We start from the raw sequence: 13,927 nt of genomic DNA, 5'->3' as shown, positions 1-13,927 counted from the left end.
AAGGACACAGAGGACAGGGAGGGACGGCAACAGTTCACAGAGTTTTAGAAGCTGGAAAACAGAAGTGTGATCACTAAGTTCGCAGACTGAAGGGATGTGAGGTCAAGTCTAAATATTAAACCCTGGGATTCTGTCACCCTCAGGTTCCTGGTACGAAGGATTGTTACCCCCCACCCCCACCCACAATCTTAAAGCAGGAACCTAGTGGATTCTCTTCGGGGAAACTGACTATTCCAAGAGGAAAAAAACTATAGATACATTCGATGAGAGGGGACCGGCCAATGAAAATGCTGAGGTCACTCCTTATTATCCGATAGAGAAGTCCATGCCCCTGTCCCTGAAGCTTGCCAGTCAGCTTTTAGTCCTTCAGTCTTAGATATGAATGAACAGCCAAGGATCACCAGACTTTAAAGGAAGTTTCTATCATGAAGGAGACTAAAACAAAAAATGAAACTCTGAGGAGCAACAACAGTATAGGAATCGGAAGAAAATCTAAAAAAAATGTAATTAGTGTCCTCAAAGAGGCTAAACGTGTATATATATCCATGAAACAAGATATAAAGGATATATATCTATATTCTGAAAACAAGAAAACTCTTGGAAATGAGAACAATGACAATAGAAATGAACAATTCCATACAGATGGGAAAATTTTAGAAAGTAGCATAGATAGAATATACACAGAGAAAAGGTGGATGGGGTGAAGGTGGGAGATATGAAAATCATTAGATCAGTTCAGAAGTACCAGCACTCAATTAACAGGAACTCCACAAAGAAGGAACAGAGGAAATGGAGGTGAAGAAGTTAACAAAGGCAAAAATAAAAGAAAATTCTTTTATCTTTTCAGATAAAAAGGGCAAATAGGATGTACCAGACAGTGTATTCTAAAAGACTCATAAGAAAGCATGTAGCCATGAATCTCAGACCACCATGGACAAGGAAAGTCTTAAAAAGTTTTCAGAAAGGAGGAAAAACAATAGCCACTGAACTTCTCAATATGCTCAAAGACACCAATACATCAAACACACAAGCCTTTTAGAGCTCTGGAAGACTTTGGGGCTGCATGATAACACATACAGAGAAAACTGACCCAATGAAAAGATGAGACAATATTAATTCCAGGAAAAAAAAGTTATACAGGAAAGGAAGCAGAATCGTAGTATGTTATGAGGCTCAGCTGAGAATAAAACAATGCAATATTGATGACAATAATTATGTAGATAATATAAAGTGGTTGAATAAAAACTTACAAGGGAGGAAAAGGGAGAATGGAAAAGTGAGAGAGAGGAAGACAGTGTGCATGCGAGTGGGCTTTATGTTCCAGGGATTGAGGGTTAGAGGGCTAAGCATTCTTCCATAGTTGATTGATACCTAAAGTGGAAAAATCAGTAAGAGGCAGTTAAAGAATGCTATCCAGAAACATGGATTTAAAAAACTAAATGAAACAGAAAAACAGATGACCATCCAAGTTCAATGCATGAAACAGGGCACTCAGAGCTGGCTCACTGGGACAGCCCAGAGGGGTGGGATGGGGAAGGGGTGGGACAGGGATTCGGGACGGGGGGACACATGTACATCCATGGCTGGTTCATGACGGTGTATGGCAAAAACCACCACAATATTGTAAAGTAATTAGCCTCCATTTAAAATTAATTAATTAAAAAAATGATAGTTTTGGGGGAATGGAAATTGGGGACGGGATTGGCAGGAGACTAATATTTTCTTAGAAGTTTGTGGTGGCATTTAACTGTAACAATTAGACACATGTATTACTTTGAAAAAGAATTAAATTTAAATTCAAAAATAACTTCTCCGAAGTCAAACAGCCAGTGAGTGGAGGGGCTGCTATCTGAACATGGGCAGTGGAATTCCAGAGCCCATGCTCTCAGCCAATATACTACTCTTTTTATGGAGGTGATACACAAAAACGATGGCCCAATTCAGGATCAGGTGCCCAATAGTCGTATGAAAAAGTCTTCCTTATTTATTAGCAATATCAGGCACCCAGCAAGACTGACACAGACAGCAAGACAGAATGGTTGGAAGGAGTGGTTGCTGAAAATGACCAGAGGAGGCTTTGAGAAGCGTTGAAGGAGAACTACAGGCCAATATCACTGATGAACATAGACGCAAAAATCCTTAACAAAATTCTAGCAAACAGAATCCAACAACATATTAAAAAAATCATACACCATGACCAAGTGGGCTTTATCCCAGGAATGCAAGGATTCTTTAATATCCGCAGATCAATCAATGTAATACACCACATTAACAAATTGAAAGATAAAAACCATATGATTATCTCAATAGATGCAGAAAAAGCCTTTGACAAAATTCAACATCCATTTATGATTAAAACTCTCCAGAAAGCAGGAATAGAAGGAACATACCTCAACATAATAAAAGCTATATATGACAAACCCATAGCAAGCATCACCCTCAATGGTGAAAAATTGAAAGCATTTCCCCTGAAATCAGGAACAAGACAAGGGTGCCCACTCTCACCACTACTATTCAACATAGTTTTGGAAGTGTTGGCCACAGCAATCAGGGCAGAAAAAGAAGTAAAAGGAATCCAGATAGGAAAAGAAGAAGTGAAACTCTCTCTGTTTGCAGATGACATGATCCTCTACATAGAAAACCCTAAAGACTCTACCAGAAAATTACTAGAGCTAATCAATGAATACAGTAAAGTTGCAGGATATAAAATTAACACACAGAAATCTCTTGCATTCCTATACACTAACAATGAGAAAACAGAAAGAGAAATTAAGGAAACGATACCACTCACCATTGCAACAAAAAGAATAAAATACTTAGGAGTATATCTACCTAAAGAAACAAAAGACCTATACATAGAAAACTATAAAACACTGATGAAAGAAATCAAAGAGGACACAAACAGATGGAGAAATATACCGTGTTCATGGATTGGAAGAATCAATATTGTCAAAATGGCTATACTACCCAAAGCAATCTATAGATTCAATGCAATCCCTATCAAGCTACCAACGGTATTTTTCACAGAACTAGAACAAATAATCTCACAATTTGTATGGAAATACAAGAAACCTCGAATAGCCAAAGTAACCTTGAGAAAGAAGAATGGAACTGGAGGAATCAATCTGCCTGACTTCAGACTATACTACAAAGCCACAGTCATCAAGACAGTATGGTACTGGCACAAAGACAGAAGTATAGATCAATGGAACAGAATAGAAAGCCCAGAGATAAATCCACGAACCTATGGTCACCTTATCTTCGACAAAGGAGGCAAGGATATACAATGGAAAAAAGACAACCTCTTTAACAAGTGGTGCTGGGAAAACTGGTCAACCACCTGTAAAAGAATGAAACTAGAACACTTTCTAACACCATACACAAAAATAAACTCAAAATGGATTAAAGATCTAAATGTAAGACCAGAAACTATAAGACTCCTAGAGGAGAACATAGGCAAAACACTCTCCGACATAAATCACAGCAGGATCCTCTATGACCCACATCCCAGAATTTTAGAAACAAAAGCAAAAATAAACAAATGGGACCTAATGAAACTTAAAAGTTTTTGTACAACAAAGGAAACTATAAGCAAGGTGAAAAGACAGCCCTCAGATTGGGAGAAAATAATAGCAAATGAAGCAACAGACAAAGGATTAATTTCAAAAATATACAAGCAACTCCTCCAGCTCAACTCCAGAAAAATAAATGACCCAATCAAAAAATGGGCCAAAGAGCTAAACAGACATTTCTCCAAGGAAGACATACGGATGGCTAAAAAACACATGAAAAGATGCTCAACATCACTCATTATCAGAGAAATGCAAATCAAAACCACAATGAGGTACCATTACACGCCAGTCAGGATGGCTGCTATCCAAAAGTCTACAAGCAATAAATGCTGGAGAGGGTGTGGAGAAAAGGGAACCCTCTTACACTGTTGGTGGGAATGCAAACTAGTACAGCCGCTATGGAAAACAGTGTGGAGATTTCTTAAAAAACTGGAAATAGAACTGCCATATGACCCAGCAATACCACTTCTAGGCATATACACCAAGGAAACCAGATCTGAAAGAGACACGTGCACCCCAATGTTCATCGCAGCACTGTTTATAATTGCCAGGACATGGAAGCAACCTAGATGCCCATCAGCAGATGAATGGATGAGGAAGCTGTGGTACATATACACCATGGAATATTACTCAGCCGTTAAAAAGAATTCATTTGAATCAGTTCTAATGAGATGGGTGAAACTGGAGCCCATTATACAGAGCGAAGTAAGCCAGAAAGATAAAGACCATTACAGTATACTAACACATATATATGGAATTTAGAAAGATGGTAACGATAACCCTATATGCAAAAAAAGAAAAAGAGACTCAGATGTATAGAACAGACTTGTGGACTCTATGGGAGAACCCGGGGGTGGGATGTTTCAAGAGAACAGCATCGAAACATGTATATCTAGGGTGAAACAGATCACCAGCCCAGGTTGGATGCATGAGACAAGTGCTCAGGCCTGGTGCACTGGGAGGACCCAGAGGGATGGGGTGGAGAGGGAGGTGGGAGGGGGGACCGGGATGAGGAATACATGTAAATCCATGGCTAATTCAATGTATGACAAAAACCACTGCAATGCTGTAAAGTAATTAGCCTCCAACTAATAAAAATAAATGGGAAAAAAAAAAAAAAAAGAGAGAAGCGTTGAAGTTTTGTATTTTGGACAGTTTAAAGAGTCCAAGACAATGGTTTAGCCTCAGGGAAACATTTAAAGGGGTTCAGGTGACATGAGTTAATTGGTTAGAAGAATGCACTAAACTTCTTCACGGCAGGGCAGAGTCTACAAGGATCTGGCAAACAGAAATCTCCATATCCTGGGGGCTCTGGATGGTCCTGGGGGTTTGGGATCCTGCCATTTGAAAAGTGAGATAAATTCAATACCATCTCAATCAAGACGTGTACTTCCCATCTCTCTACCTTTACTGGCTCATGCACAATTTCTTTTTTAAAATTTTAAAAATTTATTTTATTTGTTTATTTGGCTGTGCTGGGTCTTAGTTGCAGCACATGGGATCTTCAACCTCTGTTGTGGCAGGCAGCATCTTTAGTTATGGCATGTGAACTTCGTTGTGGCATGTGGGATCTATTTCCCTGACCAGGGATTGAACTTGAGCCCCCTGCATTGGGAGCGTGGCGCCTCAGCCACTGGATCAGCAGGGAAGTCCCTCATTCACAATTTCTGATGGTAGTCAAGATGCCAATTCTGGGCACTGGGTGGACAGAGGTGAAAGCTCCTTTTAGGCGATACCAAAAAAGCATTACTGGTAAGGCAATCTATATGATCACCCTCGTTTTACTGAAATGAGAGGTGTGATTATTTGCAGAGACACATCTTTGGGGTGCACCAGAGAGACTGTTTCCCATTTTAGGGACATATGATGCTACTGGAGAGGGGAGGTTGGAAAATGGCAGAGCAAACAAAGCTAACATGAGGGATGGATTCAAAAGACTATTTTTAAACATGCACAAACTCCTTGAAAAGGTTTAAACATTTAGATAAAAAGAAATGTACTGAAATTTGGGGATATATTTAAAGTAATAATATTTGGAGTACCTCTGCCTGATACCTAACCTAACCCCAAGAAAAATGAGGGCATCAGTGTCAATGTGTAATTATTGCTTAAAAAAAAAATAGCTGCCATACTTGTTTTATAGGGCTTCCTTGGTGGCTCTGACGGTAAAGGATCTGCCTAGTTTTGAAAGTTGCTTATTTTTTTTCCTTTGAAGGGATCATTAAAAAATATCTAGGAGAAAGCTCCACCTTAATAGGCTAACATATTGGCATGGATTGGGTGACAAACAAGAAAAATCAAAAGCAATCAATAAACAAAAAAGATACACAGTGACACTGGATAGAACAGGATCGTTCTTGTTTTTTTGTTTTTTTTTAAAGTTAATATCTCTTAGACAACTCTGCATATCAAGTCACTTTGGTCTTCCTTGTCCTTTTAATGGCTATGTGGTGTTCCATTTTATGCCCTTATCAATTTAAACCGATTTCCTACTGATGAACATTCAAACTGCTTCCAGCAGTTCCCTGTTATAAACACGGTAGCAATTAAAATCCTTGAACATGTATTTTTGGTTCACTTCCCCACTTAAAGCTGTAGGTTAAATCCACTTGGAGATTTATAGTGCTCCAAGGACTCCTTTTCAAGCAGGCAGTTGCTAAAGCCCTTCCCTGCTATGATTAAAGGACTAAGACAAATTCGGAAATGCTGGGCCTATTAGTTTCCACCGAACTGAACAACGAGGAATATCTACTTTAGCTGGTAAGCGATGCTATGTATTATTTCTTTCAGAGATGGTTCCTGGGTTCCTAGGGTTAAGTATGCAAATACAAAGGATCTATACGTGTACGTTTTAAGAGTACGTGTGAATTCTACAGGTTTTGGCTCACAGAGGAGCAGCACTGGGAAACTGGCCTGAAGTCGGCTCCCAGTCAGATGAAGTGTGAACAGGCTGCCGTGCCCCTGGAGTGAGTGGTAGTTCTCTTGATCTACCAGGGCCTTTTCTGAACTCCGTACTACCAAACTGTGCAAACAAAAGGGAGCTATGAGAGAGAGGAAGCAATACAGGTGTGCTTTATATATCAAAGGCTCTCTATTTAAACTTTCAGCAAGACAGAATTGCGTGTGCCACCAGAAACTGGTGAGACTGGGCATCTGCAGTCTCAATCTGGACATAAGAACAAAGAGATGAAGAATGGCTAGTGTCAATCTCAAACAAGCTGTTCCTGAAAACAGAAGTAGTAATATCCAACGTATCTTATGAGCCTGGGTATAGTCTCCATGCCCAAAACAGATAAAGATTCTATAAGAAAAAGAAATCCATGCCACCTCCTCACATATGAACATAGATGCAAAAATACTAACTGCAGTATTCACAAACAATCCAGAATTGAAAAGCATACAAACACATCAAGTACCACATGATCAAATAAAGTTCACCTTGAAAATATTGATACAAAGATGATTTAACATTACAAATCTATTAAGTAACTTGTTACATTAACAGTTAAAGGAACAAAAACACAGGAGAATTTCAATAGGTGGAGAAAGAAAATTTGATGCAGTTGAATATTAATTCATCAAAAAAATTAGCAAACTTCATAAAGTGTCCCTAACCACTTTAAACAAAATCTCTAGTGGCAAACAGCAAGAAGAATTTCCTTTAAAGTTAAGTTCAAGTTAAGAATGCTCAATATCAGCACTCTTATTAAACATTGTTTTGGAGGTACTGTTAGCACAGTGTCATTAGAACAATAAATAACAGTTATAAAGACTGGAAAGGAAGAAACAAAATTGTATCACTTGTAAAGGAAAAACAGTCTACATAGAAAATCCAAGGGAATTCACAGAAACAATCAGAACTAATCAGAGTTTGGAAGGACTGCTGGATAACAAACTCAGTGGAGCAAAACCAGTTATATTCCTATTAACCAAAGACAAATAATAAGAAAATATAGTTAATAAAGTTATTCATAACAGAACTATAAAGTATTTAGGAATGATTCTAACAAAAGAAAACTCTAGTGAAAGGAATAAAAGGTAACTTATATACAGTTATATACCGTGTTCAAGGATGAAATGACAATATTACAAAGAGGTCATTTTTCCTAAAAGTGAATATAAATCCAATGCAGGTCCAATAAACACAAATCAGGGTGCTGGGTTTTTGTCTTGTTTCTTTTGGAACTAAAATTCTTATGTAAAGGTGAAGATAAAATTCACACAGGAAAGCAAAGGGACAAGAAGAGACAAGAAATTTTGAAGAACGTGATAGGATCAGGGCTTTCCCCACCAGATATCAAGACATACATTAAAGTTATAAAATCAATAGTAAAGACAACAGGATATTAGAGAGGCCAATGAACTAGAACAGAGTGAGTCCAAAATTGCTGTTCAGTTGCTCAGTTGTGTCTGATTCTTTTGTGACTCCGTGGACTGTAGCCCGCCAGGCCCCTCTGTGCATGGGATTTCCCAAGCAAGAACAGTGGAGTCAGTTGACATTTCCTTCTTCAGGGGATCTTCCCGACCCAGGGATCAAACCTGTGTCTCCTGCATTGCAAGTGGATTCTGTACCACTGAGTCGCCAGGGCACCCCATGAGTCTAAAATAGACCTATGCCATTTGACTACATTAAAATTAACCCCCAAACTTCTGTTCAACAAAAGACACCATAAATAGTGTCTTTGGGAACCAACTTCATTTAACAAACAAAGGTGCTTTAAACTAACACTTCAGTCACGTTATCCCTGACTGCCAACAACAGAAACCATGATAAAGAAACAGTGCAGCGTGACGGGTTAAAGCACGCGTGCTGGTGTCAGACTTCTCGGTTAGTGTCCTGGTTCTGTCACCTAATTGCTGTGTGACTTTGAGCCGCTGCTTGTGCCTCATTTGTCACAAGGAGACAAATACTTTACCGTATTGTGGGGATTAAATCAATAACAACTACCAAGTGCTCAGCACAACCAAGATGTATTTGTTATTAATGTCCAAGTGACATTAAGGATCGATTACTTATTATCATTACACCACTTTGTTACCTAAAATTTTCATAACACGTCACAAATTTTCAACCAGTTTCACCTCTGTGATCTCATTCGAGGAATCTACCAGAGTACCTATGTGAACAGATAAGGAAGGTTCCAGCCCAAAGCCTCTGTGATCCTGGTTTTCAACTAGGAGACAAAGAGATAATCTCCAAGGCTTTTTTTCTGCTTTCAAAAAATAGTTTTAGTTTATAATAAGGAAATACTAACTGACTTGCCTTGGGTCACAGAGAGTTATTAGTAGAGTTAGGATTAAAACCTAGGTCTCTCATATTAATCTGCATTACAAAGAGACAATAATAATAATAATAATAATAATAATAAATTTCCCCAGACTCCCCTTGTGTCTAAATTTCTTCTTGGAACTGTAAGCTAGATACTTAGGAAGGTAATTCACCTGGGGATCATTCGGAATACTACTTATATATTCTAATGACTTGAGGCATCTAACTCACTGCCAGGGAGGGAATTATCGGAGATATACCTCTTTTGTGAACAACATTAACATGGATCGTGGTAACACCAGTGATAATAAAGAAAGAATTACCTGGGCAAGCAGACCTGGTTGGATTTGAAGAGGCTGAGCTCCTGGGGCTTGAGTGACGATGGGAACGGCATTTTCCATTCGTACAGAGTAGCCAGCATGTTTAGAGGGAGAGGCCTGCAATCCTAGTGGAGACAAGGAGTGAGGGGGAGAAGGGCTGAGTAACTGGAAAGAGCTGGATGAGGAGAGCTTCCTTGCCCGCTCTGTCAGCCCTCAACATCCCTTTGCACTAGTCCCCACCAGACACTGCCCGGTCCTTTGGAAGTCTTCCCCACCTCAGTTTTTAACTTAAAAAAAAAAAGGTTTTTTTTTTGTGTTTTTTTTTTTTTCTTTGGCCATGCCACATGGCTTGTCGGGATCTTAGTTTGCCGACCAGGTACAGAACCCAGGCCTTCATCAGTGGAGGCATGGAGTCCTACCCATTGGACCACCAGGGAATTCCCTCTAACTTAAAATAAAAAAACCAAAAAAACCCCGACCTTTTTGAATTTTTCAAAGACTCAGTCAAATTAAGGAGTCTTTAAAGCCAAGAGTGGAACAGTTATGCTGACAAATTACAGCAGGAAAACAGCTGCTCTTGTCATGAAGATATTGGGTCAGAGCGGGGGAGAGAGGGTAAGGCTGCTGGGACAGCACTGACTCAAACTGAACCACACAGACTCACACCAGGGCGTTTTCAGAACCAAATTCTCGAGTTTTCTGTGTAAACTATAACCAGGTACCCGGTCAACTCTTGCTTAGAATTTTTAGGAGAAGAGTGCCGGGGTGCCTGGCCAGAGGTGGGGGGTACAGGCCAGGAAGTACTTTTCAGAAAGGTTTATATTCTTCACAAGAACGGGGGCTAGTGCACTGTCAGAGGCTGGCAGTGTGCTATAGATAATCCACACAGAGGTTATTCCACGGGAGGCACCGCGAGAGCTGACATCAGCATAACAATGGGAGCGCACACAATGTGCTGATTTACAGATGGCGGCTGAGCCAGGACAAAACCACTGGCAGGTGGTGCGAATAACAAGGAACGGACTTGATGCAGAAGCCAAAGTCCATTGTTTCTAGGTTGGCCGCCCCTGGATGGGGGCCCTCAAGTTCAGTGATGCCAGGGCTCTCGCAGAAAGAAACAAAGAGGGCTTTAGCAGGACAGAAAAGCATGGGGCCAGCACCACAGAGGCGGTCCTGGTGGAAGCAGGTGGGAGGCTGGGTGCACTCCGCCTTACCTTGGAAGCCGGGTGGACACACGATGAGTGCTTGCTGGAAGGGGTCGGGCCGAGCGCAGATCTGGGCGGCTCCCGTCTGCAGGGGCATGCTCCGCTGGGCCACCGCGGCCATGGATGCCGCTGAGGGCTGGCAGAGTGCAGATTGGTAGTTTAGTATGGAGACCTCGGGATTGGCTAGGGAAAGAGTGGCACTGGTGGAGGTGGGAGCCTAAAGGAATGGTGGGGTTAGACAAAAATAAATAAAACATGAGGGAGATGGCATGTTGGGAGACACGGATCTAAATCAAATAAATGAACTCAAAAAAGAGCAAACGAATGAATGAAAACAATGAGCCAAAAAAAAAAAAAAGCAAAAATAGGGGAGTGGAAATACAGTTGGAAAGTCTCAGGGGAAAGTAGGCACCTGCAGCCCAGGACACAGAATCACCTCTGATGCTTAGATTTGGGCCTGTTCTTAATATTTTCAGGGCCTGTTCCTAATACTTGCAGGGCCTGCAAGTGCACACGGATGCCTGCATGTCAAGTCTAAACTGCAAAGTTAAGGACTGGCTAGAAAGAATTATGATCTGCCCTTCTACTTGGACATAAACACTTTTATAACCACCTGGAGGGCTTTGGTTTGAGTCTGAATCCGGGTTCCTTGGCTTGGGCCCTGAATCTGGAGGCGAGTGCCTGCCTGCCTTCTCTCCAGGCCCCAGCTCCGTCCCACAACCTGAGGGCCCTCGGGTGCAGGTATTTGGATTTGGTTTCTACTGGGGAGGACAAAACTAGAAGTGGCTCCTCCAGGCCCCGGGTCTCAGACTCCTGGAGCCTGACACGGAAGCAAGCGTGCTCGGGGAGAGCCTGGGCAGCAAGGTCTAAGGGTAGCACTTTAACAGACGCCCTCAGACGTTCACAGACCACAGCTGCCGTGGAGAAGTAACACTACGGACACAGAGACACAGGGGGACAGGCTGAGGCTCAGGCTACTTGTTGGAACTCGGTGCGTTCTCGAGCTGGCATTCCGCAACTAAGGCTAAAGGGCAAGGAGAAGGTGCCAGGGGGTCAAGAGAACTTGAGATGGGTTAAGTTCAATGGAGCTGTGTTAGACAGACATTGCAGTTATGTCCTCTCTCCTTTCTCTTTCAGAAAGAGACAGCATTTGAGGTTGAAGTTCCATGTGAAGCAAGGTCATGGAAGGAAAAGGAATTCTACATTGGCAGTTTTCCAGTTTCACCCCATCTTAGTCTTCTTCATGCTGATCCTTTAGTAAGATAGGTGGAGTAACCCATGGCTTCAATGTCAACCTCACTTATGAGACATTTTGCTACTAGAGGCTACAAGGACTAAAAAAGTAAAAAGGGAAAGAGCCACAAGGGCATTGGGAAATTAGGACCTTAGGAAAGGTATGCATATGTGTCAAATTTGATGAAAAGGATAAAGTCTCATTTTACATGTCTTTTACACTTATATTTTATGCTGAATTTCAGTGCAAAGCATAGAATTTGTTTGAAAGTAATCACCAAATTAGGTACTGCCCATGTTTAGATTTTAAGATATTATTGTAACAACAAATGTCTCTTTGTGCAGCATCACACAGTCAGCCTGCAGGTAGTGTGACTGGGAATGCACGTGTGACACATGTGTGGCCAGCATCTCTTATCACTATTTTTTACTGAAGTGTAGTTGATTTACAATGTTGTGTTATATGTATATATTCTAACAAAGGGAAACTCTAGTGAAAGGAATAAACACATATGCTTTTCCTATTCCTTTCCATCATAGGTTACTAAAAGGTACTAAATACAGTTCTTTGTGCTGTGCGGTAGGTCCTTGTTCATCTACTTTATGGTCACTTGCATGGGGCCAGCATTTGGGGTTGCTGCCAGCGGCATGCCTTGTGTTTCCTCTCTGTCTCTCTGCAGCCTCACCTCTCCTGGAGGCTCCCCTCAGACACACCTCCCACTAGCACCCTGCCTTCTACACACCAGAGTCCACACTCTCCCCTCCTCTTCCTGCCTCCTGGCTCCCCTCCCCGGGGCACTAGCAGCAGTCTCCTCCAGGTTCCCACACGGGTGCTCAGTGGCTCCCCCTTCTGGTCAGCCACTGGTCCTGCTGCTCCTTCCTTCCAATGTCCCTGGGACCCTCTCCCTCTTTTTCACTGATACTTCGCTAAGGCCTTCTGTCCTGGGGCTTGGGACCTGTAAGGCCTTGACTAGTGATGTTCTGGTCTCCAGTTCTCTTCTAATTCTTCTTGGGCACAGAGGCTAGAACATTCTTTCCAAATGCCTACTTTGTGTGTGATGCCACCTCTGCTCACAAGTCTCTGGCTGCTGCCTAATGAACACTGTACACGCATCTTAGGCTGGCCCTCCTTCCTCACAGTCAGGCCCAACTTCCCGTCTCAATGTATCTTCTACTCTCCCTGCTCAGGGCACCAGCCAGACGGTCTGCTCACCGTGCTGGGACTCTGGTGACGAAGAGCAGAATCCCCGTGGTCATTGAGTTCACCTGACTGGCGGTGGCTGCCCTAGCCTGAGGACTGAGCTAGGCGCTGGGTGAGAATGTTTATCGCACAGGACTCCAGGCCTTAGAGAAATGAACTCTTCCGGCCGAGGAGAACAGTAAGGACACCAGTGGCCTCCAGGGGGCAGCAGATTCTAGGCGGCCTCTCCTAGAGGGTAGGCAGAGGGGGACAGGAACAGGCTGGGAAGGAAAGCTGGGCCTTAGCAACCAAACGTGCTGGGAATGGCCTGGGAAGCAGGGTCAGTGACTCTTCATGGGAGCACGGGACCTGTCTAAAGAGAGTGGATGGCCAGGCAGAGTATTCACACTGGAACATATATGCTCCTTTGCTGTCGAGGGGTGTGGTACGTGCATGTATACACACACACGCATACACAGGTGTGTTGTTATCATTAAAGACTGATACCAAGACTGAAGAAAATCTAGGGACACTTTCTTTGGGGGAACTGGTAATACTGGTAGGTAGGAATAAAAGTTAAAGCTCTTAGATACCAGAGGCTGCCTGAGCAAGGGCTTGGAGACTCTTCATATAGTACGTATTTCCTGGGTATCATCCATATTTCCAGCAGTAAATTAGGTGCTAGATTCTGCAAGTTTTCTGCAAGAGGTTTGAAAGCTGTGGGTCCCCTTTTAGTTCTCACTGCTGAGATTCTGGTGACAAGACTTGGAAAAGGACAGGTTTTGTCTGTGTTGAAAAGAGATCATGTGGACCCAACACTGTGGACATGAGGAGCTGGGGCCTGAGCTGGATGACCACTAGCATCCATCCCTTCCAGTTCTAGAATTCTCCATCAGGCAGATGTCAGACATGAGAGGATCCCAGCATCTCCTTTACCTTATTCTCACAGCAGGACAGGAAAGCAGTAGGAGGTACCATTTCAGAAATAACTCTCTTAGTGAGTCATTTCTGGGACCTTTCAAGGGTCTAGGAGTCAACACAAAGAATGCCTGAGGATCTCAAAGGAAATAACGACGAGGACAAACACCTTCTTGCAGAGCTGAACGTGACAGTAGAGGGATTCTGTCTGTTGTATATGATAGTGGAGT

The 13,927-nt window shown here is 42.3% G+C and overlaps 1 protein-coding gene across 5 annotated transcripts in view; it reads right to left on the bottom strand.

Annotated features, from left to right (window-relative positions):
• The window catches only part of HIPK2 (homeodomain interacting protein kinase 2), a 210,892-nt gene that overhangs the window by 43,955 nt on the left and 153,010 nt on the right, over positions 1-13,927 (bottom strand). For 3 of the 5 annotated variants that reach the window (XM_070465041.1, XM_070465024.1, XM_020899418.2), the window contains exons 8-9: positions 10,376-10,583; positions 9,165-9,286 (exon numbers count right to left, since the gene is read on the bottom strand). In XM_070465041.1, the coding sequence (XP_070321142.1) occupies positions 9,165-9,286; positions 10,376-10,583 (330 nt within the window). The remainder of the gene's footprint in view (positions 1-9,164; positions 9,287-10,375; positions 10,584-13,927) is intronic. The other 2 variants (XM_070465034.1, XM_020899422.2) reach the window with 1 other exon arrangement.

This window comes from Odocoileus virginianus, chromosome 1 (assembly GCF_023699985.2).
Source record: "Odocoileus virginianus isolate 20LAN1187 ecotype Illinois chromosome 1, Ovbor_1.2, whole genome shotgun sequence".
Taxonomy (NCBI): domain Eukaryota; kingdom Metazoa; phylum Chordata; class Mammalia; order Artiodactyla; family Cervidae; genus Odocoileus; species Odocoileus virginianus.
Note: the sequence above shows the minus strand (reverse complement) of the source record. Positions and strands in the feature narration are given on the sequence as shown.